This window comes from Vulpes vulpes, chromosome 6, assembly GCF_048418805.1.
Source record: "Vulpes vulpes isolate BD-2025 chromosome 6, VulVul3, whole genome shotgun sequence".
In the NCBI taxonomy this organism is placed as follows: Eukaryota; Metazoa; Chordata; class Mammalia; order Carnivora; family Canidae; genus Vulpes; species Vulpes vulpes.
Genome location: NC_132785.1, coordinates 99,394,196 through 99,419,421, shown reverse-complemented (window position 1 = coordinate 99,419,421; position 25,226 = coordinate 99,394,196). Strand labels below are relative to the sequence as shown.

Sequence of the window (25,226 nt, the reverse complement as noted above, 5' to 3'; positions counted from 1 at the left end):
TGGAATGGGGGACAGGTCATGGGTAGTGTCAATGTAGAAATTAGATTAGAAACAGTGCCTCCACATCAGTCTCATCTAAGAGCTATGAGTTAGTTGAGCTCTCAGAGCCCCTGCTGTGTACCAGGCACCATGCTAAACTAAATCCAAGAGATACAAATATGTTAGGCCTGCTATGTGGTATCTCTGTTGAGCAACTAAAAATCTTCAGGTAACAGCTCTGTGCTGATAGAAAATAAAAAAACAAACCCTGCCACAGACCCTGGAAAAGGGTGGGTGAGAGTTAAGAGTAAAACCCAGGAGGGAATCCTGAGATATGGGGACTAAGAAATGGATTGCCAGCATCTGACACCCTGTGCACTCTGAAGCATTGACATGAACTTTTGCTTCAGGGAAGGTAAGTCCATTGACTAATTGTTGGTTGACATCCAGTGCTTCCCTCAGGTTCTCTTTATCCTAATTTTTCAGAGTGTTTCCTGATTTCTTGTTACCCTGCTATTTGTATCTATCATCTGAATTCTAGATTCATATTTAAAAATTGAGCTTGGGGTTATTTTAAAGCTTTTCAAACTTACACCTATATTCATTTGTGATTTAAAGAATAGGCATATTAAGATAGTTTGGAAGCCAAAATAGGATTAGTGTATTTAAATTCTAAATATTACCGATTTTAATATTTTAATATTTTTAAATATTTTAAATATTAAAGAAATTAAATAAATTAAAATATTAAAGTTTTAAATATTTCTTATTTTGGTAAAATATATATAACATAATATTTGCCATTTTAACTATTTTAATCATACAATTCTTTGGCATTAAGTCCATTCACAATGTTGTGCAACCGTCACCACTTATCATTTCCAAAACTTTGCATCACCCTAAACATCAACTCTGTACCCAATTAAGCAATAACTCTCCATCTCCCCTGCCCCACCCCAAGCTCAAAACCTCTAATCTACTTTCTCTCTCTACAAATTTGCATATTCTAGATATTTTTTAATAAGTGGCATCATATAAAATTTGTCCTTTTGTGTCTGGCTTATTTCACTTACCAAACGTTTTCCAGGTTCATCCATGTTGCAGCATGTATCAGAACTTCATTCATTTCTATGGCTGAATAATATTCTACCATATGTATATGCCACACTTCATTTATCCATCCGTGTGTTGATGGACATTTGGGTTGTTTCCACTTTTTAGCTAACATCAATAATGCTGAAATGAACATTGGCGTACAGGTGTCTATTGGGTCCATGTTTTCAGTTCTTTTGGCTATGTATTCAAAAGACTGTTAAGTTCCTTAAGAGCATAGTATCTGTTTTATTCATCATGTTTCTCCTCCCTGGCATGTAGCATAGGGCTACATGCCCTATGTTCCTACACTTAGGAGTCACTAAATGTTGAGCTAATCAGAATATCAGTGTGTGTTTCCTAACTTTAGACAGTAGGTTGAATACATGAAGTCTTGAAGCTGGACCATAAAGCTGATGTACCATGAGGATTTAATTTTCTGTTGATATGTTTCATCAAGGCAGATTGCTCAGTTTGAACTTCTTAGGAAGAAATTCCGTTAGTCTAAGACCATATACTGCTAACTAAAAGGCCAACTGGTCGTTTCATCTTGTGTGGGTCTGTTTTTTGTTTTTAACAGTGAATGCATAAAAATACAACCAACTGACATCCAGCCTGACATATTCAGCTATTTGTTGCACATTATGTACACGGGGAAAGGGCCAAAACAGATTGTGGATCACAGTCGTTTGGAGGAAGGGATTCGATTTCTTCACGCCGACTACCTTTCTCACATTGCCACTGAAATGAATCAAGTGTTCTCACCAGAGACTGTGCAGTCCTCAAATTTGTATGGCATTCAGATCTCAACGACCCAAAAAACAGCTGTCAAACCAGGGCTGGAGGTCAAAGAAGCTCCTTCCAATAACAGTGGAAACAGAGCTGCTGTCCAAGGTGACCACCCCCAGTTGCAGCTGTCTCTTGCTATTGGGCTGGATGATGGCACTGCAGAGCAGCAGAGGGCCCATCCTGCTGCCCAGACCCTGGAGGAGCACCAGAAACCCCCGGTGTCCATCAAGCAGGAGAGATGTGACCCAGAATCTGTGATCTCCCAGAGCCACCCCTCACCCTCATCAGAGGTGACAGGCCCCACTTTCACCGAAAGCAGTATCAAAATACACTTATGCCATTACTGTGGGGAACGTTTTGATTCCCGTAGTAACCTAAGACAACATCTCCATACCCATGTGTCTGGATCCCTCCCATTTGGTGTCCCTGCTTCCATTCTGGAAAGCAATGACCTTGGTGAAGTGCATCCACTTAATGAAAATAACGAGGCTCTTGAATGCCACAGGCTCAGCTCTTTCATTGTCAAGGAGAACGAGCAGCAGCCTGACCGCTCAAACCAGGGTGCTACAGAGCCTCTGCAGATCAGTCAAGTGTCTTTGATCTCCAAAGACACAGAGCCAGTAGAATTAAACTGTAATTTTTCCTTTTCAAGGAAAAGAAAAATCAGCTGTTCCATCTGTGGTCATAAATTTCTCCGAAAAAGCCAATTGCTAGAACACATGTATACACACAAAGGTAAAGCTTACAGATACAACCGATGCCAAAGGTTTGGCAATGCGTTAGCCCAGAGATTTCAGCCGTATTGTGACAGTTGGTCTGATGTCCCCCTGAAAGGTTCTCGCTTGTCACAAGAACAGTTAGAGTCATCTTGTGCCTTAGAGTCAGAGCTCACACAAGAAAATGTGGACACTATCCTTGTGGAGTAGCAGTTTCTCCTTCATAATTTTTATATCCATTCTAAAAAAAAATCACATGTATTTTTATTCATGGATTATTTTCCTCTTCACCTTCTATTAACTTTTTACCAGTTAGCCATAGTTTTAAGGTTGTATGTATAGTAGGTCTAATTATTGTAAGATATGTTATACATATGGCTATTAAAATGTAACCTTCAAGTAGAGCTATGGACATTCATAAATCACAATTTAGAAATCAGAATCAATGTAGGAATTATGGAACTTGAGACCAAATAGTTATTTATATAATTTCTAAGTTGTAGAATCAGTAAAAACCAAATTGAAAATGAAGTAAATGAAATCGTTTTTAAAGAATATCCTACACTATTATTTTAGGCTAATTTTTCACATGAATATGCCACTATGAAGACTATTTAAAACTATGCTCTGCCATATAGGAAGTTATTTTAATGCATACCTATATGTTATGATGTATACAAATTTTGTTTTATGGTATAGCTACATATTATCATAAGTAGTTTTTAAATCACTTTTTACTTATTAGCTCTGCAGCATCTTATATGGCTTTTATTTATTTCTTGACATTGAGCATACCTCATTTTTAATTAAAAATATTTTAGTGAGGGATCCCTGGGTGGCGCAGCAGTTTAGCGCCTGCGTTTGGCCCAGGGCGCGATCCTGGAGACCCGGGATCGAATCCCACGTCGGGCTCCCGGTGCATGGAGCCTGCTTCTCCCTCTGCCTGTGTCTCTGCCTCTCTCTCTCTCTCTCTGTGTGACTATCATAAATAAATAAAAATTAAAAAAATATATTTTAGTGAAAAGAGAGAAAGGGAGAAGATTCAGACATTAAAATAAAATCCCAAGGAGAGAGAAATAGGAATATACATACAGATAGATAAACACAGACAGAAGTTGAAATAGGTCTACACTAAACCCGGTATTGTTACCTTATTGTAGAGCATTTCCTTAACAACCATAAGAGCAATTAGAGTTGTTTGTTTTTTATGACCATCAGTTTAAAGAGGAAAATGGTAAAATAGAAATTATCTTTCTACTCTTAGTGTCAGAGGATTTTCTAGGCTGCCTCAGTTGATGTTAATTTTCTAAGTATCACTTGAAAAAGTAATTTTTCAATGACACAGTTTTCTTTTTTTTTTTCTGGCCCATAAAACCAGCAGAGTAGATACAGTCAATGTCCTAGAACTATGTCTAAAATCCATGATAGCTTTCGCTTTGTGAATAAACTTAGCTCCCTTTTATAGCAGTGAAACTTAACACAGCTAAAACATCAGAAAAATTAAAACTGAGGGACTAAATGATAGATTCTCCTGCTTTATGTAGCTGGGGAAAAAGCTGGTCAAAGTTCACCACAAAGGATAGATCTAAATTGTTCCTGAAATGTTTAAATTTCAAAAATTAGTCAAGAATAACAAAAGAGAAAAGCTTTAAAACAGTCTCTTCTTTCTTGTATGCTGTCCTGTTCAATTCAAAGCCTCACAGACATGTTAAAAAATCTGGTTTGTGAGGCTTAGAAATTATACAGAAACTCAGAGCTCCTTCATGACTGCATCCTTCTGAGGACATCTCCTGACAGTGTCAGGGTTCAGGTTAGAAGGGAGCTCAAAGAGTAATCTAGCTTAGTCTAAGGGCACAAAGGTTTTCTGTGGGTAAACAAGTTAGGTGAATTATGAAATGATAAGTTTTTCTTGAAGGCTGAATGAAGAAACCACAGTTGAGTTTCTGCCTCAGACAAGTAACTAAAACTTCTTGGGGTCAAGATTGAGATGTGTTGAGAAAAAAATCTAGCTATTGATAGAGGATCAATTATATTGGGAGTGGCTAAAAACAAATGTGTTACACTTTGGAGTCAGAACTTCCTTGAATCTTAAGTCACTATAGCAGTTGTGCAAATTTATACTACCCTGAAAGATTTCATTTCCTAGGATGAACACAAATATTGACATTGATGTCATATATTTTAGGCTATTCAGGATACATTCCCTAGCCTTCTTCAAGTACAATTTTCTCATTAGTATAACAAATTTTCTGATTTCTTTCTTCTCTGTTCTTTCCTTCTTGCTCAGTCATTAGACCTTGCTTGACATAAGAAGTATGTAGTTAAAGGGTGGGATTGGGGTGCACATGAGTTGAGGGGTAGGGCAGCAGTTCGGGGTAGAGTCTGGAGAAATCGTAAGAGTTTGCTGTGGCTGAGGGGCCATAGCAGACAACATTAATTTAAAAGTGAAATATATCTACATTTGTTTAGTGTTAAGAATGTGATGGTTAGCTATATTTTTATCCTTATTCATATAGTTCCTTTTAATATTAGAAATTCAAAGCCAATGTTCTTTCTTTAGTCTTCATAATATTCTGTTTTAGGAAATGGAAAAATGTTAACTCCATTTTATAGGAAAAAAGTCCCAAGAAATAGGTTCCAGATAGCCAGTGAATAGCAATGTTGGGACTGACCCCAGTTAAATTTTTTTACATTCATTCAGCAGACATATATTTTTAAAATAGCTGTTACATGATCAATGCTGTGCCCTGAGTGTAATTTTTATTTTTATTTTTATTTATTTATTTATTTTTTTTTCTGAGTGTAATTTTTAAAGACATGGTTCCTTACTAAGAAAATCTGCTTGTATAAAAAAAGTCCTTCTGGCTAAGCCCTTTATTTTTGATCATGTCATCTACAAAATGGAGCTATAATCTTAACCATATAATAACGGTTTGCATAATGATTACCAAGCTCTTCAAATGGGAAATGCTATATGCACCTTAATCAGTGTATTAGGCAAATACTAAAAAGACATTTTCTTCTTGAATCAGATTAGAACTTTCCCTTCTTTACAGATCCTACATAGAGTTGTTTTCTGGAGAGAAACAGAGTTGTTTCAGTATTTGTCCCAATTAGTGTATTGTCACAACTCTGGAACTTGTAAGTGTAGTCTGCCTTATAAGGGAACCAAAATCTCTTGATTTATGTGTTTTAAGATTATTATTTCTTGCTTTGCTTTTCTGATTTCCCATTAAGTGGATATAAGCAATACCTACCTCACAGGGGTGTTGTGAGGATTTGTACTAAAATTGTGTTAAGTTTGGGGCACCCGGGTGGTTCACCCAGTTTTGATTTTGGCTTAGGTCATGGTCTCAGGGTCCTGAGATTGAGCCCCACATTGGGCTCCATGCTGGGCGTGGAGCCTGCTTAAGATTATTTCTCTCCATTCCTCTCCCTCTGCCCTCTACCCCCTTCTCTATAGAAAAAAAAATTGCATTAAATTCTCTTAGTATTCTTAATAAAAACCAACCATATAAAGAAAATTACATGTATTCTATGGCTAAACCTAACCTGGATCCTAACCAGGATTCTAACCCGTAAACTCTTAGAATATCTTAGAATATACTATTTAATACTCAATTGACACAATTCTTATTTTTATTTTTAAGAAATATTCTAGAAACAGCAATGTTGCTGGAATTCCTTTTCTGCTGTAGTTTAACCACCTGTTAAAGAAGGATATTAGTCCTTTGGCATTATAGGGAATAAAATCTTTGCATTTCAGCTTCATGGAAAGTTCCCCCAAATGTATTGTTTATGCATGGAAAAAGGAAAAAAAGCAATGGAAAATATCATTTTCATTTCTTTAATTTAGATCATCTAAAAAGTAAATGGGGACAAGAAATAAAGTGGGGATAATAACATTGTAATTCATTATTGGAAGTAATTCATAATGGAAAAGCCTCACTTTAAACTGAAGGAAATACATATTAATCATGGAAAAAGATAGGCTGGAAAATGGTATTTCCATGTTATCTGCACAGGCAAAATCTTACTGTTGTAATCAAGATCCTTGATAAGTGTCATTTTTTATAAGTGTCATTTTTTAGTAGTAATTGAGGTAAAATAAGTCACATGAAAAGATTTCATAATGAGATCTGTGTCTTTGTATATTTTAAACTAAATATAGCTCTGTTGTATTTTATTATAATTAATTTTTAAATTCCTAAGAGTGAAATCAACAAATGATTGTTCTCTGCTGGACTTCCACGTTTGTATGGTTGGACTTTTTGAAAACTGGTAAGATTATACAGTCCCAAGTGTGGATGTCTTAAGTACAAGGAATCACAGACTGAGATTTTTGTCTTCAAGACCTGGAAGGATCCGTTGTGCTTCAGGATGCATCTGTGCTTAGTAGATAGTGCTCCAACACATTTGACATTAACTGCCATCAACTCTGCTATTTTGTGCCAAATAAAGTCATTTAGTCAGACTAGATCAAATATCAACTTAAAATCATTTCAAAGAAATGTGGATTTCAAAAACATGTGCAATAAAAAAAAAAAAGGTCCAGTGAAGAAATCTTCCAAGTACAAGTAACACATGGCAAATCTAGGAGATTGTGGTGAATGGTGCATTGTATGGTTGAACTCTTCCACCTTGTGTGCTTTGAGTTTGCTTCAGAAACATTATTTTAGAAAGTTTTGTACCCTCTATTTGGAATGAAAACAGTGGATTTCATGTATTTTATGACAAATAAATTGTGACATGACCATAAACAAAACCTTTTTTTAGTCTAGCTTATACACAGTGTTCTTATTTTACAGAAGTGTCTGCCAAATATTGTCCTCCTAGCACTGGGGTAAGTCAGTCTCTGTACCAGGTAACATCTTGGATGTGTAATGCAAAATAATGCATCACAGAGCCCAGTCCTTATCAACCAGAATCTGTGTGAATAGAAAATTGGCATCCTAATCCAGTGCTTTCCAACTGCCATCTCTGGAAAGAAAGGTTAATATCTAGCCATTGCCCAGTAGTTCCCTTTGCCTTTTTTTTTTTTTCTTCCCTATTTACTGTATTTTTCTGGTAATGTAATCAACAACAGTGGTTCTCCACCAGCATGTATTAGTCTGTGTTCTCCAGAGAAACAGAATGAACAGTGTGTGTGTGCAGAGAGGGAGGGAGAGAGAGAGGGTGATTGGTTATAGGGCATTGGCTCACACAGATATGAGGCTGAGATGTCCCAAGATCTCTAGTTGGCAAGGTGGAGACCTGGGCCAGCTGATGGTGTAATTCCAGTCCAAAAGCCAGCAGCCTCAAGATCCACAAGGGGAGGCAATCTGCTTTATTCAGTCTACTGATTCAAATGTTTATCTCATCCAAAAACACCTTCACAGACACAGCCAGAATAATGTTTGTCCAAATATCAGCACCTGTGGCCAGTTGAAACTTAAGAGTTAACCATACACAGGGTGATTCCCCTTACCATGGGGACATTTTGCAATGTAGAGAGGTTTTCTGTTGTCACAACTGGGTGGGGTGGGGGGAATGTTGCTACTGGCATCCAGTGGGTAGAGGTCAGGGATGCTGCTAAACATCTCACAATGCAGGAGACAGCCTCCCCCCCCCCAAGTAATTATCCAGCCCAAAATATCAGTAGTGCTAAAGTTGACTAATTCTGGCTGAAAAGCTTAAAATAAGTTTTGTGATGGCTGTCAGGAACTAAAGGAGTACTTACGGAGTATGAGATATATTTGTTCAGCATTAAAACTCTATTTGTATTATCTTCTATCCCAATTCTTAAAAAATAAAAAATAGAATTAAAAATCAGCTGTATTAATAAGCAGCAAGGCAGTTTTAAATCTATTCACTTAATGTTTGAATCAAACAACTGTGCCTCTAACAGGGTCTCTTTGAAATTCAAATGTGATTGTAGATTGTAATTTGTGTAAATTTTTAATCTGGCCAAAAGGTGGCACCAATGTATCTTTTAAAAATCTATTTTACATTATGCTCAAATTTGGCATCACTATTCGTTTAATTCACTATTTATTTAGTACTTAGCTGCTCCTGGATCTTGTTTTATTAGTCATAACTAACAAGATTTTTCCTAGGATTCCATAATGTGTTGGGTACTTCTGTTTTGACATCCCTCTGTTTTTTGAAATAAAGGTTTTATTTATTTGAGAGAGAGAGAGAGAGAGCTCGCATAGCAGGGAAGAGCGGCAGAGGGAGAAGGAGAAGCAAACTCCCCACTGAGCAGGGAGCCCTGAAGTGGGGCTGGACCCCAGGACCCCAAGACCATGACCTGAGTTGACATCCTTCTTTGATCAAGAAGCTTCCAATTACATGTAAATACTATTTTGAAAACATAGCATTTATTGTGGTCGTTACATCAAGCATTTCTGAGGATTCTTGCAAATCTCTAAAGTAAGTCTCTGGAATTTTATTCCCCATCACATTTGCTCTTTTAATCAGACATCAAACTGAGTTTTTGGAGTCCTGCCTGGTCAAGAGATAAATCCAGGGACATTTGAGTAAATATACCCTTGTTTCTTGCCTTCCATTTTTTTTTCTTCACATTCCCATCCCCTGAGGTTGGCCTCTATATTATTTTCTGGAATTTCTTTTTCAACTGTAGTTCAAAAACTGACTTTCTAAGCTGATGGGTTATTTGTTTGTTTGTTAAGTAATCTCCGCACCCAAGGCAGGGCTCAAACTTGTGACACGGAGATCCAGAGTCGCATGCTCTTCCGTCTGAGCAGCCAGGTGCCTCTAAGCTGGTTGTTGATGTTCTTTATACTTTTCTACCCTCACTTCCTTCCAACTAGTTCCATTTTCTGAGTAAGCTGAGATTTAAATAGAGTTCTTTTGCCTGCAACTCTTCTTGCCTTTCAGTTCTGAGTGAATGTGGTGTGCCTTTCCCCGCCCATCATTTATGCTTGCAATATTATTATTACTCTAGAACTTTGTAGCTAATCACTAAATGCTTCTCTTAAATTCATTTTATAGCTGAGTAACCAATTTAGAGAATGATCCCACCTTCTCTCACATAAATTATCATCCATTGTTTATACAGTGTTAAAACTTTTTTCATTGAAACAACTTGGTGATATTGTATCAAGATAATAGAAATAAAATATCTTCCCTTAAACTATTAGAAGACTATGGTGTCCTTTAATGTCAAAATCTGAAGGAATAGTAGTACTCTGAGAAAGGTGATCTGCACAACTGAATTGGTCTTTGCTCTCCTGTGGACTGGGAAAGAGGCTTTGTGGGAAGGAAACATGAGAAGGAGGCCCTCATCAGCTGTATTTGTTACTGCTTGTTTGGTCTAAATTTCTGGAAGGTCCATGTTAGACTTGTGTGGACTAAATAGGCCCTAGCAGAATGAGGTCTTGTGAATTCAGTTTTGCCACATTTTTCTGTAGTGGGAGCCATATGGTACTTAGTTCAAACCATATGTAGGGAAATATCTAATTAAATTTTTTTTTTGGTAACTGGCATTTGTTCTAAGTGCCTTGTAGGGAGGAACATCTAAAGAACCTATGGTGGTTCTTTAGAAGGAGGATGTAACATTTGCAAAGGCAAGAGAAAAGGTTTTAAAATGCAGACCAGAGGGCAACCCCAGTGGCGCAGCGGTTTAGTGCCGCCTGCAGCCCAGAACGTGATCCTGGAGACCCTGGATCGAGTCCCATGTCAGGCTCTCTGCATGGAGCCTGCTTCTCCCTCTGCCTGTGTCTCTGCCTCTCTGTGTCTATAAGTAAATAAAAAATCTAAAAAAGAAAAATAAATGAAATGCAGACCAGAGGGGCACCTTGGTGGCTCAGTCAGTTGAGTGTCCCTCTGGCTCTCAATTTTGGCTCAGGTCATGACCTCAGTGCCCTGAGATCAAGCTCCATGTTGGCTCCCCGCATAGGGATTTTCTCCCTCTTTTTGCCCCTTCCCCCACCCCCAGGCACGTGAGTGCTCTAAAATAAATACATATTTAAGAAAAATAAGATGCAGACCAGAGATTTCAGCAGAGTCTCCAAGTTGTTTTCTTGTTGTTGGTTTTTTTTGTTTTTGTTGTTTTTTTACCAGACCAGTTCTCATTTTGCAACATTGCCCTTCTTTCACATATGTGCAAAGTCTGGTGCTATAAAGCTCAGTGGTTCCTGTCTTCTCTTTCCATCACAGTCTTTTAAAGTGTGGGAGGAAAGGCATATAAATGGAAGCCTCCTTTTTTTATTTTAAACATCTCCTGTTTCACTGTTAACACCACCACAGTTTTGAAGATCCCTCAAACTGGTGGCTATATTCAGAGCGGCCACGGACGGCCATGCAGATTATGCACAGGAAACACTAGGGGGCGACACTCCCCACATGCCGGCTTCTGCCGTCGGGCTGTGCACTTTGCACAGCTGTGGAGGCACCCTTGAATATTCTTTCTGGTTTAAATGTTGGGTTTAAGAAGCCCTTATTTTTTTTAAAAATTTTTATTTATTTATGATAGTCACACACAGAGAGAGAGAGAGGCAGAGATACAGGCAGAGGGAGATGCAGGCTCCATGCACCGGGAGCCTGACGTGGGATTCGATCCCGGGTCTCCAGGATCGCGCCCTGGGCCAAAGGCAGGCGCCAAACCGCTGCGCCACCCAGGGATCCCAAGAAGCCCTTATTTTGAACTTCTGCAGCAGGTAGCAGTTTTCACTGATACAGCCAGGAAATTAAAATACACATGTGGTGTAGAGAATTATGAAATCAGAATAAGAAAAAAAAAAAAAACTCCCTAGATGACACAGCTATATGTGTCTGTCAAAATCTGCAGACCTGTGCACATACAGGGTGGATTTTACTGTATATGAATGATACCTTAATGAAAAAAAAAAAGGTTAAGATCAGCTAGATATAAATACGTTTTAGAGTTTACCGAACCATGATTATCATTCACTATTAAACCTCCACAGGTCAGAAAAAACACATCAGCCAGACATTAAGGGTGTAGAAGAAACCCATAAAACTAAAAAGATAATTCTAAGCAGTTCACTGAACTGCTGATAAGGCTGTTTGTGGCACATCTGCATAAAAGATCAGAAAGTCAGCTGGACTTTTTTTCACTTGAATTGAGTGGTGACCAACTGTCTTGGCATTCCGTACATCTCAGCCTTACCCAGAGAACAAGGGCAGTTCTAACTAGTTCTGATCAAGAGGATGGAAATACTCTGGTTTTGGATGATGTATTTAAATGGGGGGCAATATCCCAGGTTTTTAATGCCACAAATGGCTGCTCTACACGGAACCTCTGCACTGTAATTTATGTATGAGGGTATTTGATGGATTGGAGTGTGCTTGTAGCTGCATTAGTGGTGACTTACTGATCATAGATGTGGTCCAGAGACCCACTTGTAGCCAGACTGACTCCACCTTCCTGTGCCCTGAAAGTACAGATGTCACAGTAAGGATTTGGGAATAAAAGCTTCGAGTACAAGTATACAAATAATTTCATCTGCTTTTGTGTCACCCTGTGCTCCCCATTTCCAGGAGTGCAGAAGTGGAAGGTCTGGGTTTTATGGCCACAAGTATAGCTGTGAAAAGCTGAATTTCTACTCCATAATTGCACTGTAATAAAAATCAAGGCTGAAAGTCTTGAGCTTAGCTACAAAATGAGTCATAGGAAAAGTGCATCTTGTCTTGCTAATGTACAGAAACTGCTGAATGCTGCTACCACTGCTGTTATGAGTTGGAATTTACAGAGACAATTTTCAGTTTGGGATTTTTCTAGGCTGGGGCCCACCACACCATCCTCCACTTACCCAGGTTTTCCCTAATTGTTTGTGGCACCTGTGCCCAGCTTTGCTGAGGAATTTCTGTGGATGTGTAGTGTTGCCAGGTACAAACACATATAATCTTCCTCCATTTGTGATGGGGTTATGTCCTAATAGACCCATCGTAAATTTAAAATACAAGTTGAAAATGCATTTAATACACTTAACCCACCAAACATCACCACTTAGAGCACAGCTACTTTAAACATAGAACACTTACATTAGCCTATTTGGGGAAAGATCATCTAACACAAATCCTACTTTATGATAAAGTATTGACTATTTCATGTAATTTATTGACTACTGTACTGTAAGTGAAATCCAGAATGGTTGTATGGGTTGTAAGTGTATCAGTTACTGACCCTCGTGATCACATGGTTGAGCGTGGGCTGTAGCTGCTGTTGTCCAGCACTATGACAGAGTATTGTGCCACATAGTGTTAGTCTGGGAAATATCAAAATCCAAAATTCCGGGTACAGTTTCTACTGAACGCATATTGCTTTCACATGATAATAAAGCCAAAAAATTATTAGTTGAACATCATAAGTTGGGGACTGTCTGTTCTCATGCTTTCCAAAGCTCAGAAACTCAACCTTTTCAAGCTTTTGGAGAAAAAGTAGGCATGCAAAAAGAGGTCAGGGACTCCAGACTTCAGCAGTAATGGTAGATCTAAAGGATTAGCAGAATTGCCTATGAGGACAAGTTTTGCAAAATGTAGTGTTATCTTTCTTTTATATTAGAAAGATATGATTTAATAAGAACCTTAAAATTCTGCAAAATTTGAAATATTAAATAATCTTATGCACAGGGTTTGTACATTAGTAAGACATTTTGCTTTGGAAGAAGTTTTAGTTTTAGGACACTATCCACTTTATTTTTTTTTTTTTATCTCCACACCCAACATGGGGCACAAACTCACAACCCTGAGATCAAAAGCCGCATGCTCTGCTGATTGAGCCAGCCAGGCACCCCAGACACTATGACACTATCAACTTTAAGTTGGTCCCAAGATTTGGAAAGTACGTTCTTTTGTATTGCCATTGTGCTGTGCTTAAGGAAAAACAAGGTTGTCAATGTTAGGGGAATAAAATCAGTGTCTTCATAAACATAGAACTTTTGAAACACTCAGCTTTAGCAGGCAACATCTGAATAGTTTTTTAAGATTTTATTTATTTATTCATGAGAGAGAGACACAGAGAGACAGAGAGAGAGAGAGAGAGAGAGAGAGACAAGCTCCATGTAGGGAGCCTGACATTGATCCTGGGTCTCCAAGATCAGGCCCTGGGCTGAAGGCAGCGCTAAACCCCTGAGCCACCCGGGCTGCCCAACATCTGAATAATTTAAGCATTTTCACATCAAGATTGTTTAGTTATCTGGAGAGCCAAAAAGATTGAAAACAATTCAGGGCCCCGGGTTGGCTCTGTCAGTTAAGTATCTGCCTTTGGCTCAGGTCATGATCCAAGGGTCCTGGGATGGAGCTCCAAGTCAGGCTCTGCTCAGTGGGGACCTGCTCTCTCTCTCTCTGTCAAATAAATAAAATCTTTAAAAAAAATTACTAACAATTGATAGGTTAATATAATGTAGAAAAGACAACTAATGAGTATAGCAAGAGATGATGAAAACAAGTACACTTCTGTCAAATTTATAGATGGCATCAAAGTCAGAAATGCCCTGTAAGTGGATAGACATTTTATTGAAATTGAATTCAAGGTATTTGTGTTTTTCTTTGCTGGAAGTGCGCTCTTCTAGGCATGTCATTGTAAAGTCTAACACCCAATCAGCAGAGCAGAAATCTTTGGTAGTGCTAACTCAACAGTTTCATCAGTGTGATCTTTATACTTTTAGGAAATATGCCACCTTTCTCTTAAAAGATTTACATAAATAAAATAAACATGAGCCACTATGATATTTATTCTATATTGAGTCATACATATATTAATTCAGTTGAAGCCTTTTTCTACAGAGTATTTCTTAAATATTAGCATCTGATCCAGTCATATAGTACTAACTTTAATGAGAAATTACAAAATGGAATTTTTACTTTCATAATAGCTCATCCACTTAACATTTTTACAGACAAAGAACTACTATAAATATGTAACATTATGCAGGCTTTTTTTCTGCACCTGTTCACAAATCATAATGAACATAACTGTTTAACTATTTAGAAACAATGCTTTCAAATTGCTCTGCATTTGGATGCTTTCAAACTGCTCACCTCCCCACAATGGACAAATTAACCACTCTCTCTTTATTCTCCCCTCTATGGCACTATGATCCTGCACTGCCTATGGCTCTGCCTTAATCACTGTCCCAGTTCCTCTGGTTGCTGTTCCCTAGCTTGAGCTCTTGGAGGGCTGGAAGCCTGTCTCCTTTACAAACATTGTTGGGCATATGTTATACTCAACACATGTTGAATCAAACTGAATTTAATCAGGACATCTAAATTTTATGTAGCTTCCTTCTGTTTGATTTTTGTAACTAAATAAGGATTACAAGAATTTTCAAAACTGTACCACAAAATGTACTATTAAAATTTTGAATTCTGTATAAGAAACCTTATGTTATATGATAAAACATCATAGGAATTTGAACCTAAAGAACCTGAAACCATAAACAACGACTTTTAAAAAATATAGAAATGGCAGGCAGAAAAATCAACCCCTGATGTATTGAGTATCAGATAAAATTAGAAGACTCTATAGATCTGCATCAAGTTGACATTAAAAGGATTTTTCCAAACAATGGGATTCTAAAGCCTAGCAATTATTTTAAAAATTCTGCTGCAAACCACCCCGCTCCCTGCAAATTAACTCTTTAACTATAAAAAATAAGGCAACTTGAAGTTAAACATTTATGAAGTTAACTCTGGATTGCATGCAGAAGCCAGATTTGACTGGTGCCCTCCCATACCCCGTATCTTTAACAACCTTAAGCAGTAAGGCTTTTTACAGACACTGGTGAAATAAGATGATCTCTCAGAAATAAATCAGAGTTTCTTTGATTCCACTAAATAGTGGACCATTAATTAAGACCATTACAAACTTCGTACTGTCAAATGCATTACCTTGAAAGAAAATTATGCAGGCAGCTTTTCTGAAGAATTCCATTTGTGCCACATGCTTATTATTCTTTGAGGTGGAGGAGGTGGCAGGGAACATGATTTCTGTTTGAAAGTTCTTTTGTTTTCTGCTACCTTTACTTAAATGTTACCCAGTACTATTTTTATATCCTATAAAGTACTTTGAGAAAATGTTAAGTGAATAGTGCTCCATAAAATAGAAGAGGGTTTTCATATTCACTGGGTTGTAAAGCAAAGTGAATAATACTTGACTCTTAAAAGGAAGAACATAAATATGCTGAAAAAATTAACAAGTATCCAATAAAGCAACCCACCTTGTAAATTGAGTTCAAAGGGCAGCATTTATCACAGCAAATTTAAATGAAAATTAATGTGGTATTATTAAATTACCTTTTAAATGATCATTTTAATTATGTCAAATGGGTAGGAACTGAATAGGGACCTATTTATATTCATTTCATGCCTTGCATATAAGGTCCAATTGCTTAAAATAAATATTATTGAAATGAAACATATTTTATAAGAGGCTTCCAAGTTACCTGATTCCTGCTTATTTCTATAACAAAACAATTTAGATCACCTTAGAGTTCACTTTAATAGGATTTGGCCATGTGGCAGGTATACTCAGATTGAGACCAATTAATTTCTGGATTCCTTTTTGAGACTGGAATCCTATTTATTTAATCCACCAGATATTCTCAATAGAAAAGATTAAGAAGGAACCAGTTAGGAATGAATGCAAGTAGAGTACACATTTTATCACAAAAACAGTCAATTATAATACATTCTAACCAAAAATATATATCAAACCATAGTGGAAAAAAAAGTAGAAACCCAGGACTAGAGAGAGTTGTTTTCTTAACAAAAATAATTAATTACACATATTTATCTCATATCTGTTTTTAAAACTCCCAAATATGCCTAATCCTTCCAAAATATTTTAATCACTGATAAGTGCTATACTTTGTTTTCATTCATGACAGATTACTAAAAAACTTACAATGCAAGTGTATTGGCTTGAGTCATTCTTGCAATAAATGAAGATAGGATTCCTTAAAACACTGTAAAATGCACCAACTTTGATCAGCTTTTAAAAAATTGTTCACTTTTATATATGATATGATATTTGCTGGTAGCCATCCAAGTCCATTAGCACCACATATAGTGAATTAAGAGTATTTTTAGGGAGAATGACTTAGCAGTCTTTTTTTAATGTTTAAATATTGTACAACTAAAATTCATTTCTTGGGTCATATGTTTTGAAAATCCACTTTTGTGTTGCTAAATTGAAGGATTTTTGTGGGTTTATCCTCCCAAGTTTATAGGCATGAAGGTAGAAAAGTCTGGGGGAATAATTTTGCACTTTAGCAAAGAATCTTGCTAATCATATCCATTATTTGGTTCGGTTCCAAAGTCAGATTAGGTTTTTCTGCCAAAGGTCTCAAGATGCACTTACTCACAGCAAGAAACAAAGAAGGTTCTATAGGACAAATTAGCATATACTTTCTATACATAATCCATAAAAAATGTAAGAAGTCACCAGATCATTTACAGTCATCTAATGTACACCCTTTTCTCCAAGAATGTACAAATACTCTTTAATAAATATCTTGCAACTCAAGTGGAAAGCTCTATACTTCATATACTGTCAGAGCAGCATTGTCCCTCAGTTTAGACAGTGTGGACTATACAATTTGGATCTTTACCTGTGAGGTAGGGAAGTGTGTTGTAGTATTATGGCCATTTCACACAAGGAAATATTGAAATGGAATTACTTTTTTCAAAAAAAAAAAGGTAATTATTGATGAGATTGATGATTTAAATGACCAGATAAAATGCAAATAAGCCCTTCTCATTGTTATATTAAGTTCTTTTTTTTTTTTTTTTTTTTTTTTTTTTTTTGGTAAGGGATTAGCTGGATTGAAAATACTGATGAAAAAGTTAATTTTCAAAATACATGTAAAATGTTTGTCACTGGTGTCTCCTGACACATAGGCACAATGAGAGAATACTGACATTAAAATATAATGTGCTTTAGCAATAACGTTTCACTTTTTATTCAACTATGAACTTGGCTCATTCTTTTTCAAAAATGAGTAATATTTGCACTAAGTTATTATGATTTCCTAGGACTTTTACTGCTGGGCTGGCTGTGAATTCCCTCCTTGAGGAGAGGTGGAAAATTTTGGTCTCTAGAGAAGCAATCCTGCAAGATGAATCCTATGTTATCTGTGATAATTTGTTACTCGGGCAGTTTGCTTCTCCTGGATGAGAAACAGTATTTCACTCTTCTTGTTTTTGCTGTTGCTGTTGTTTAGTTTTTTTAGTTTTGTTTTTAACTTTTCAGCAGATGACCCCATGTAGAAATAGATTTAGACAGGTTTGAGGCAGAAGAAAGATGGAGAGAGAAAATGCACTGCCTATTTCCACACCTTTGCACTTGGTAATTATTTGAAATAAATTGTGAATGGCTTTTGTATGGTATTTAAGCAAGACTAGAAAAACACTCATGTTTAATTCAAATATGCACAATCTGCTGAAATTAGGAAAAGGCAATTTTTTTTTTGAGGTAAGACTACTGCCTATGAGTGTAACAACTGTAAATCACATATTCACAAAAATAGCTCACCTTATTCACCATTTTAAACATAAAAGTGCACTGTAAAAAAAAAAAAAAGCTTTGAAAATCGAATGTGATGTTAACCTATATACAGGATTGAACTATCAAAAGGAAACCGGGCTTTTGACATCAGATAATATTAAAGAGTTTCTGGTATATCATAAGTGCTCAATAAATACAGCTTCCTTCCCCCAAGCACCCCAACTTCCACATGTCATTTTAGCAACTCCCTGTATGTCACTTCTATTGCAATCTGTACTGACTTCCTCTAATCCAGAAGTGACTGCATTTCAGTAGTAGGAGAGTTTTATAAACTTAATTCTTTAGCATTTTTTGGGCTGGAACTGTACCTTTAAGTTCCACAGATGATAAACCTCTCATTTGTAACTGATTAAGAAATGCCACAAATATGTATAATAATTAGCATTAAGCCTTTTTTCTTTTCCTCTCATGATCTGGAAATTAAGTCACTGTAGAAGATTGTTCATTTTATTATCATCAGAGGCCATTTCATTAACCAGCTGTTCTATAGACAATTGGATAGCATTCTTAACAAGAGAAGAAGCTGTTTCTATTAAGAGTGTTTCATACTGTTCTGAAGTTCTACCCTCAAAACCACTATCATTAGCAAAAACCCCTACTTGCTCATTTTCAATAGAAATTAAGAATTGCTTAGGGACATTTTTAGATTTCTTAACATCAAATTCACTGATTTCAGTGTCTGTAATAATAATAGCAATTGGCTCCATTCTTTTGCTTTCTTCTGGTTTGGGTTTCTCTGCAGTGACCTCATTTTCTCTCAGCTCAGATTCCTGGCTCAGTTCAGTATCTTTAGGCTCACTCTCCTCGGCTACAATTTCTCTACTTTTGTGCTCTTCCCAATTTGGTTCACTTTCTAGGATATTGCTTCTAGCTTCTTCCACAATTTGCTGATCTGGGATTGTAGGTGAGGGAAGAACATCAGAAACCACTGGTGGCTGTTCTGTTTCTGAAGTTTCAATTGCGCTTGCTTGTGGGGGTTGAACACTCTGTTTTTCCTCAATCGTTTCAGTATCTCCTTCAAGGATTAGAGTTCCTGGGTGAACAGCAGAATGCCTGGTATCTAACCCAAGTTCTACTGAAATCACCTTTTCTCCAGGTGTAGTTGTGCTGTTGCTCACCTTTGGTTCACAGATCTCATCACCTCCTTTCCGTGAGACCTCTTCACTTACATCCTGGGGCAACTTGGTCTTTGTTGTCTGGTCATCTGATTGGGCTGCAGCTTTTGTATCCAAATGTTCAGCCTCTCCCTGGACTCTGATGCTGCAGTCTGAGTCTTCTATAATTTTGGAATGATTACTTCTTTTCTCTCCTTTTGAGAATTTTATGCAAGGAATCTTAAGTCCGGATTTTGCCTTTTTCTTAGAAAGATCAGCATCCTCAGCACTTATTTCAGGTTGTACTTTAGCCTCAAAGAGCTTTTGCTGCTTTGAAGATTCTGACCTTTTCCTGCGTGTTACAAGACGTTTGATTGAGGCCCAGGCACCCCCTGGGGGCTGTGGCTGATCGGAAGCTCCTGCTTCTGGTGGACACTTCATTGCTGCCCCAGCAGCTTCAGAGCTAGCCCTGGGCTTCATTGCTTTGGTTGCTTTCTTTCTTCTCTTGAAGCAAAGCACTGATGCTCTTTCCTCTTGCCTCTCATCTTGAGGACTAACTTCTGTTGGTCTCTTCTCATCCTTGCTTTCAACTTGAATTTCAGAAACTGTGGTCTCCATTTTTACATTACACTCGTTCTTCCTCTAGAAAACTATATTCTCTCTTCCTTAGCAGTCTTTAAAAAGTGGGCAGAAAATATCATAGTAAGTAAAAATTCTTTCAGATGTATTCACTCTTTGTGTCTTACTCCATACAGTTATTTTAGGTGGTGGTTTCTCCAGCGTATAATTCCTAGTTTCTCTCTTACTTGTAATTTCTGTCTTTAATTTCTTCATGAAAGCCCTTTACTGGATAGATTTTTTTTTTTTTTTTAAGGATCAACCTGATGAGAGAAAAGAGAGTGGTATTTTATTTTGCCATCAGCCAACTGTTTTCTATAGAAAGATTTCAGTTGAATATATATGATGCTATCAGGCACACTTCCCATCTAATAACCTACTGACTGCAGAATAAAAAATATCAAAAAGATCTCAATGTGAATCTATTTTGCTTTGTTCTCTTTGTTTAAACTTCAACTTGGATTATTTGCAAATCTGATTATCAGTTCTTTCACTGTGCTATCTTTATGGATGTTTATGACTCAGATTCAAGTTAACAAATGACCATAACAAAACAGAGCAAGGCGGTAAGCAAGCTAGGATGATTTCTATTACATACAATAAAGAATTCTGCAGCCACAAAGGATCTTAGAGATCATTCGAGTCCAGCCAGATGAAGCAGCTGAGCTCCAGAGTGGGTAGCTGGAGTGCCTAAAGCCATACAGTTAGATAAGGTCATAGCCAGAGTTAGAACTGAAGACTGACTCTCCAGTGTTCTTTCCATTATACCATAAGGTTTCTGTTCTAAAAATGTGTGTTCCATCAGAGAGGTGCTACTTTTCATACATACGCTGGGAAATTTAACATCACTGTCATTCTCTCCTCTTAAATTTAGTTGTATAATTTTGACATTTTTTTTCCATAAGCATAGACTGTTCAAATATTTTCCATAATGAGCACATAGTTGAAGGTCAGTAAGAGTGAATGATAATAATAGCTGACGTATATTGAGCAACTCCTATGCATTAAGAAATGCGAAGCACTTTTACATACATCTCTAATCTTCCCCACAACACTACAAAATGAGTAGGCGGTGGTATCACTATTTACAGAGGAAGAAACTGAGGCATAGAGATTAAGCAAATTGCCTGAGATTACACAGCTAGTAAGTAACAGAGATCGGATTCAATCAAATTGCCTGTTTCTGAAGCCTATGCTCAGAAAGTGGGCATCAGAGTTTTATCAGAAAAATGAATCATTCAGAGATACTAATCTGCACTATATTCAATAGTCAAAAATTTAATTATTAAATATTTAACCATAATGCAGCCCATCAACTCATAATTGAACCAACATTAGACCGAATTCTTGCTATTTTACAATCAAGCTTTTGAAATTCTCTATCTTTTGTTCTTGGCTTTGGAACTAATTTGAAAGCCAAATATAATGGATAAGCCAGCAACTGGCAAACTGATTAGATATATATAAACATAAAATTAATCCACAGAACAGTATGACAGCACCAATGAACACAGATGCGAGGCGGTGATCTAACAGAAGCTGTATTAATTTTTGTTGCTGGAGGTCCTACAATAAGCAAGGGGACTCTTCCGTTTTTGTGTAAATCCTTCAGCCCTGAAGGTTTATTTGGGTAGCTCTTGACTGTATGAACCACAGAAGCAACTGGAGCTCTGAAAATCAGTTTACAATCTAAGTACATATTCCTTTGGGTTGGGAGTTACATACTCTGTGCCCCTGACAGAAGGACAAAGTCCTCCCAGAACAGCGGGGGAGCTAACACCTGAACATTGCAGGCGTCCCTCCTCGTGTAAGGAGGGAGCTTTCATAAGCTCTGGAGCCAGGCTGATCACAGCTCGCTCGGAGCTCTCCGCACCTGGGTCCCTACCAACCAGAGGCGGTACAACAGAAATACAGGAGTCAGATCACGTTTGGGCTGGCACCGTCCGAAGTTAATCTGGATCGCCCAAAGACAACAGCTTGAGCAGCTCCCTTCTGAACGTCTATCACGGCAGAAATAAAACAAACAGCCAAACACAGCCCTAGCACCCCCTCCCCGTTAGGGGAAAATACAACCTGCGGACGTAGACTTTGCAGGATGTTAGCGTGTAAAGGGCGCTCCTTCGCCCGCAGGTGCTGTCGTGCCGCGGTATCCGTGAGGCCCCGCTGTCACCTCGGGCCGACGCGCGGGGCAGCTCCGGGTCTCCCGGGCCGGAGCGCGGGGCCGAGGACGCAGGGCGGGGAGCCCCGCTTCGGGCCGCGGCGAGCTGCACCACTCCAGGCGCCAGGAACCCCAATCCCAGTCCTGGGGGAGGGGGGAGAGCCGTACCCGCCCACGCTGCCGGGAGCCCCCCCCGCCGGGTCCTCACCCCGGGCCGGGACTGCGGGCGCCCCGCGGGCATCCCCCGCCCCCCGCGGGCATCCCCCGCCGCCCGCGCGGCCAGCCCACCCCGCACGGGCCCACACCCCGCCCCCGGCCCCCGCCCCCCTCCCTCGCTTACCCGCGGGCGCCGGGGTCCCCGGAGACCCTGCTGCCGAGGGCGGGGGGCCGCTCGCGAGGCCGGCGCCCAGGGAGCCCGTCGCACCCGCAGCGAGCAGCCCTCCGCGGCGGGACCGCAGCCCGCGGCGCCCCCTGCCCAGCGCGCGGGGAGCCACAGCCCGCGGCTCGGAGGCGCGCGGGGCGGGGCGGGGCGCGGGGGGCGGGGCGCGCGGGGCGGGGCGCGGGGGGCGGGGCGCGGGGGGCGGGGGGCGGCGCGGGACGGGGGGCGGCGCGGGACGGGACCGGGCGGGGCGCTGCCTGCGAGCCGCCGGCCCCGCGAGATGGGGGCGCCCCGGGCACTCCCGCCCCCCGCGCCCGCCCCGCGCGCGGACCGCCCCACGCGAGCGCTGGCAGCCGGGGCGGGGGGTCCGCATACTGAGACGGAAAATAGCGAAACCTGGCTTTACCTTGTGAGCGCTCCCATTTAAGCCCCCTTTCCCTCCAACACGCCGAATATTCAGACACGACAGATGCATCCTAAAAGCATGGTTAAAAACTGCAGAGTGAAAGCTCGTTCGGGGAGAAAATTGCATATAGAAATTGAAACAGACAGAAACTTTCCCAGGAGTGGCTTTGGATGTCAGGGTGTCATGGTGCGGGGACAGATACTCTCCGAGGCCCTAGCGCAGGCGGCACGTCGAGGTGATGCGGCCTGTGCGCGGAGGTCAGGAGGGCCCAGGACCGCAGCCCCATCCACCTTCTGCACCTGCCGCATTTCCAGGGTCTGCTTAGTCTTCTCCCTCTCCACTAAGCGGGAAGGGTGGGGGGGTGGGAAACAGGAGCTGGGCTCTTCTCACGATTCCAGCCCCAACCAGAGCAAAGGGCACAGGCAACATCGATCCTCCGGCCTGCCTGGACGGCTAGGTTGTGTATTTTCATACATTTTCTGAGCTTTATCTAAACAAGTTGCTAGCCACGGTGAAAAGCGCCGTAAGCATTTATTTCTACACATAACCCATTGGTTTCATTAACCAGAGTGTGGCTGAGGGCTTAGGTGGCATGCTTCCGGGTCAACATTACATACCAGGGCCTTCCTGAGAGTTCCCGCTCTGAGGTCCCCCTGAGGTTGAGGCTGAGGTTGCGCAGTGGGCTCCTCCTCGAGCCCTCCCAGGCGCACCATCCGGCTGAAGAACCTATTAAGGCGGAGCAAAGAATTACTGCAAAGCATTTGTACTTACCTCCTTTCTTTGGTAGGATCATGACCTTTGGGGAAGCAAATCTCAGTTATTTGCTTTTGGATGTTTTTCCAGGAATATATTTTACCTTTGTGAGATAATGTAGCTCTGAGATTTAAGGAAGAACCATTAGGACACAATAGCAAAGCTGAATCTAAGCTGTCAGGGTCTTAAATATACAGGTAAAGTCAGAGACCAGAGCTGTAAAACGGAAATCCCTAAGCATCTGCCTAAGTTGCAATTAACTCAGTCTATCTTTGTGTGGTCAGCAAACACCACAGTCTGTTCGTTTATATGCCCAGATGGGTTGCTCACCCTGCTTACTGACACGTGAACTTTAAGTAAGCCAAAAGAAACCCATGCCACTCAGGACTAATTGAGATGCTATCACTCACTGAGATCCAGGTTTTTCCAAATCTACTAGATCTTGGAGTTTGCAACAATTTCAGGCAAAAATAAGATGAGCTTATCCAGATGAAGACAGGGGTAGAACAGCTCTCTAAGGCAGGAGTTGGAAATGAGACAATGAACAGGTTAAGATAATAGACTTGTAGATCTTATTCCGCTTTTTTTTTTTTTTTTTAAGGACTAATGAAAGGGAACGGAAGGGTGATGAAGAGCTAAGAGGTAAACTGATTTTGGGTTTGAAGGGAAGATTTCTTTAAGGTATATTTCAACTCATTTGCAACCTCCACCACACGCAGCGACACACACTCACTCACAAAGAATATAGTACTATAAATGAAATACTGCACTGTGATTTTTCCTTAGGGTATGACTAGAATTGGATGCCACATCTGAGTTTTAAGAAATGTATCCAGTACTTCATGCATGAAAGAAACCTGTCATCCCTGAACTCACTTAAATGACAGTAAGCTATTACCCATATTATTGTCTGCTACTCCATTAGTAGCTTTTGATTATATAATGAGAAACAGGCTATAAATATATTTCCCCAATCTGATGAGAAATTATCCTACCTACAGCTTATCTTGTTAATATCACCAGACACACTGTGCCAGTAGAATAACTTGCATGTTTAACTAATCTCAACTGATCATGGGATTTCTCCCATCCTGGTCCCATAGACCCATGGCCTGGGCTTGTAGCTACCAAAAATGATTTATAACTCCTTAGTAATAATTCTTATATTTTAGAAACCTTCTGGGAATAAGCCCTCCATCCCCTTCCCTGGTACAGCATTAAATGAACTTGTGGCTCAATTTCTGGTATTTTGATGTTCCTAGGCACCATCAAGATTGTACCAGTGAACACAAACAGTGGTTCTGTTGTAATCTGCTTTACTTGGCAGCACACAAATGCTGCCTCTTCTGAATTAAGAGTATATATATATATATATATATGTCTTCAGCGCATGGCAACAGCCTCTGAAGTGCAGAATAGAGAGCCCAATCTGTTTATCAGTAACATTAAAAATAATGGGGAGGGAAAGCATTGGTGGCCCAGAGAAGGGTTAAGAATGGCAATAGGGAGGCCAGTGATCTCCAAGGGCTCCTACTCCCAAGGTAAAAAGGTACTGGACCTTGCTTGGCAATACATACTAATATGTACCCCAAGCACTACTGTTTCTGTAGGTCTTGAATTCATGTCTTCAGTTAGCCTGCAGTTATTTTTTTAATCCTTCATGCCATCTCTTCATCACACTTTTATTTTTTTTAAGTAATCTCTGCTTCC

General features: G+C 39.5%; 2 protein-coding genes across 12 annotated transcripts in view; one reads left to right on the top strand and one right to left on the bottom strand.

The window, feature by feature from the left end:
- Positions 1-7,341, top strand: part of ZBTB25 (zinc finger and BTB domain containing 25) — a 23,326-nt gene extending 15,985 nt beyond the window's left edge. For all 9 annotated transcript variants that reach the window (XM_026008365.2, XM_072762592.1, XM_072762596.1 and 6 more), the window contains one exon: positions 1,652-7,341. In XM_026008365.2, the coding sequence (XP_025864150.1) occupies positions 1,652-2,786 (1,135 nt within the window). In that variant the 3' untranslated portion in view covers positions 2,787-7,341. The remainder of the gene's footprint in view (positions 1-1,651) is intronic.
- Positions 7,342-14,251: 6,910 nt separating this feature from the next.
- On the bottom strand, positions 14,252-23,490 carry AKAP5 (A-kinase anchoring protein 5). Of its 3 annotated transcripts, XM_072762600.1 has the most exons (3): positions 23,381-23,490; positions 22,764-22,833; positions 14,252-20,083 (listed from the first exon to the last, which is right to left on the bottom strand). In XM_072762600.1, the coding sequence occupies exon 3, from the start codon at positions 19,818-19,820 to the stop codon at positions 18,534-18,536; it is 1,287 nt and encodes a 428-aa protein (XP_072618701.1). In that variant the 5' UTR covers positions 19,821-20,083; positions 22,764-22,833; positions 23,381-23,490; the 3' UTR covers positions 14,252-18,533. The 3 variants fall into 3 exon arrangements, with proteins under 3 accessions (XP_072618701.1, XP_072618699.1, XP_072618700.1); XM_072762598.1 differs by lacking the exons at positions 22,764-22,833; positions 23,381-23,490 and adding an exon at positions 22,319-22,462; XM_072762599.1 differs by lacking the exons at positions 22,764-22,833; positions 23,381-23,490 and adding an exon at positions 21,894-22,303.
- Between the last annotated feature and the right edge of the window lie 1,736 nt (positions 23,491-25,226).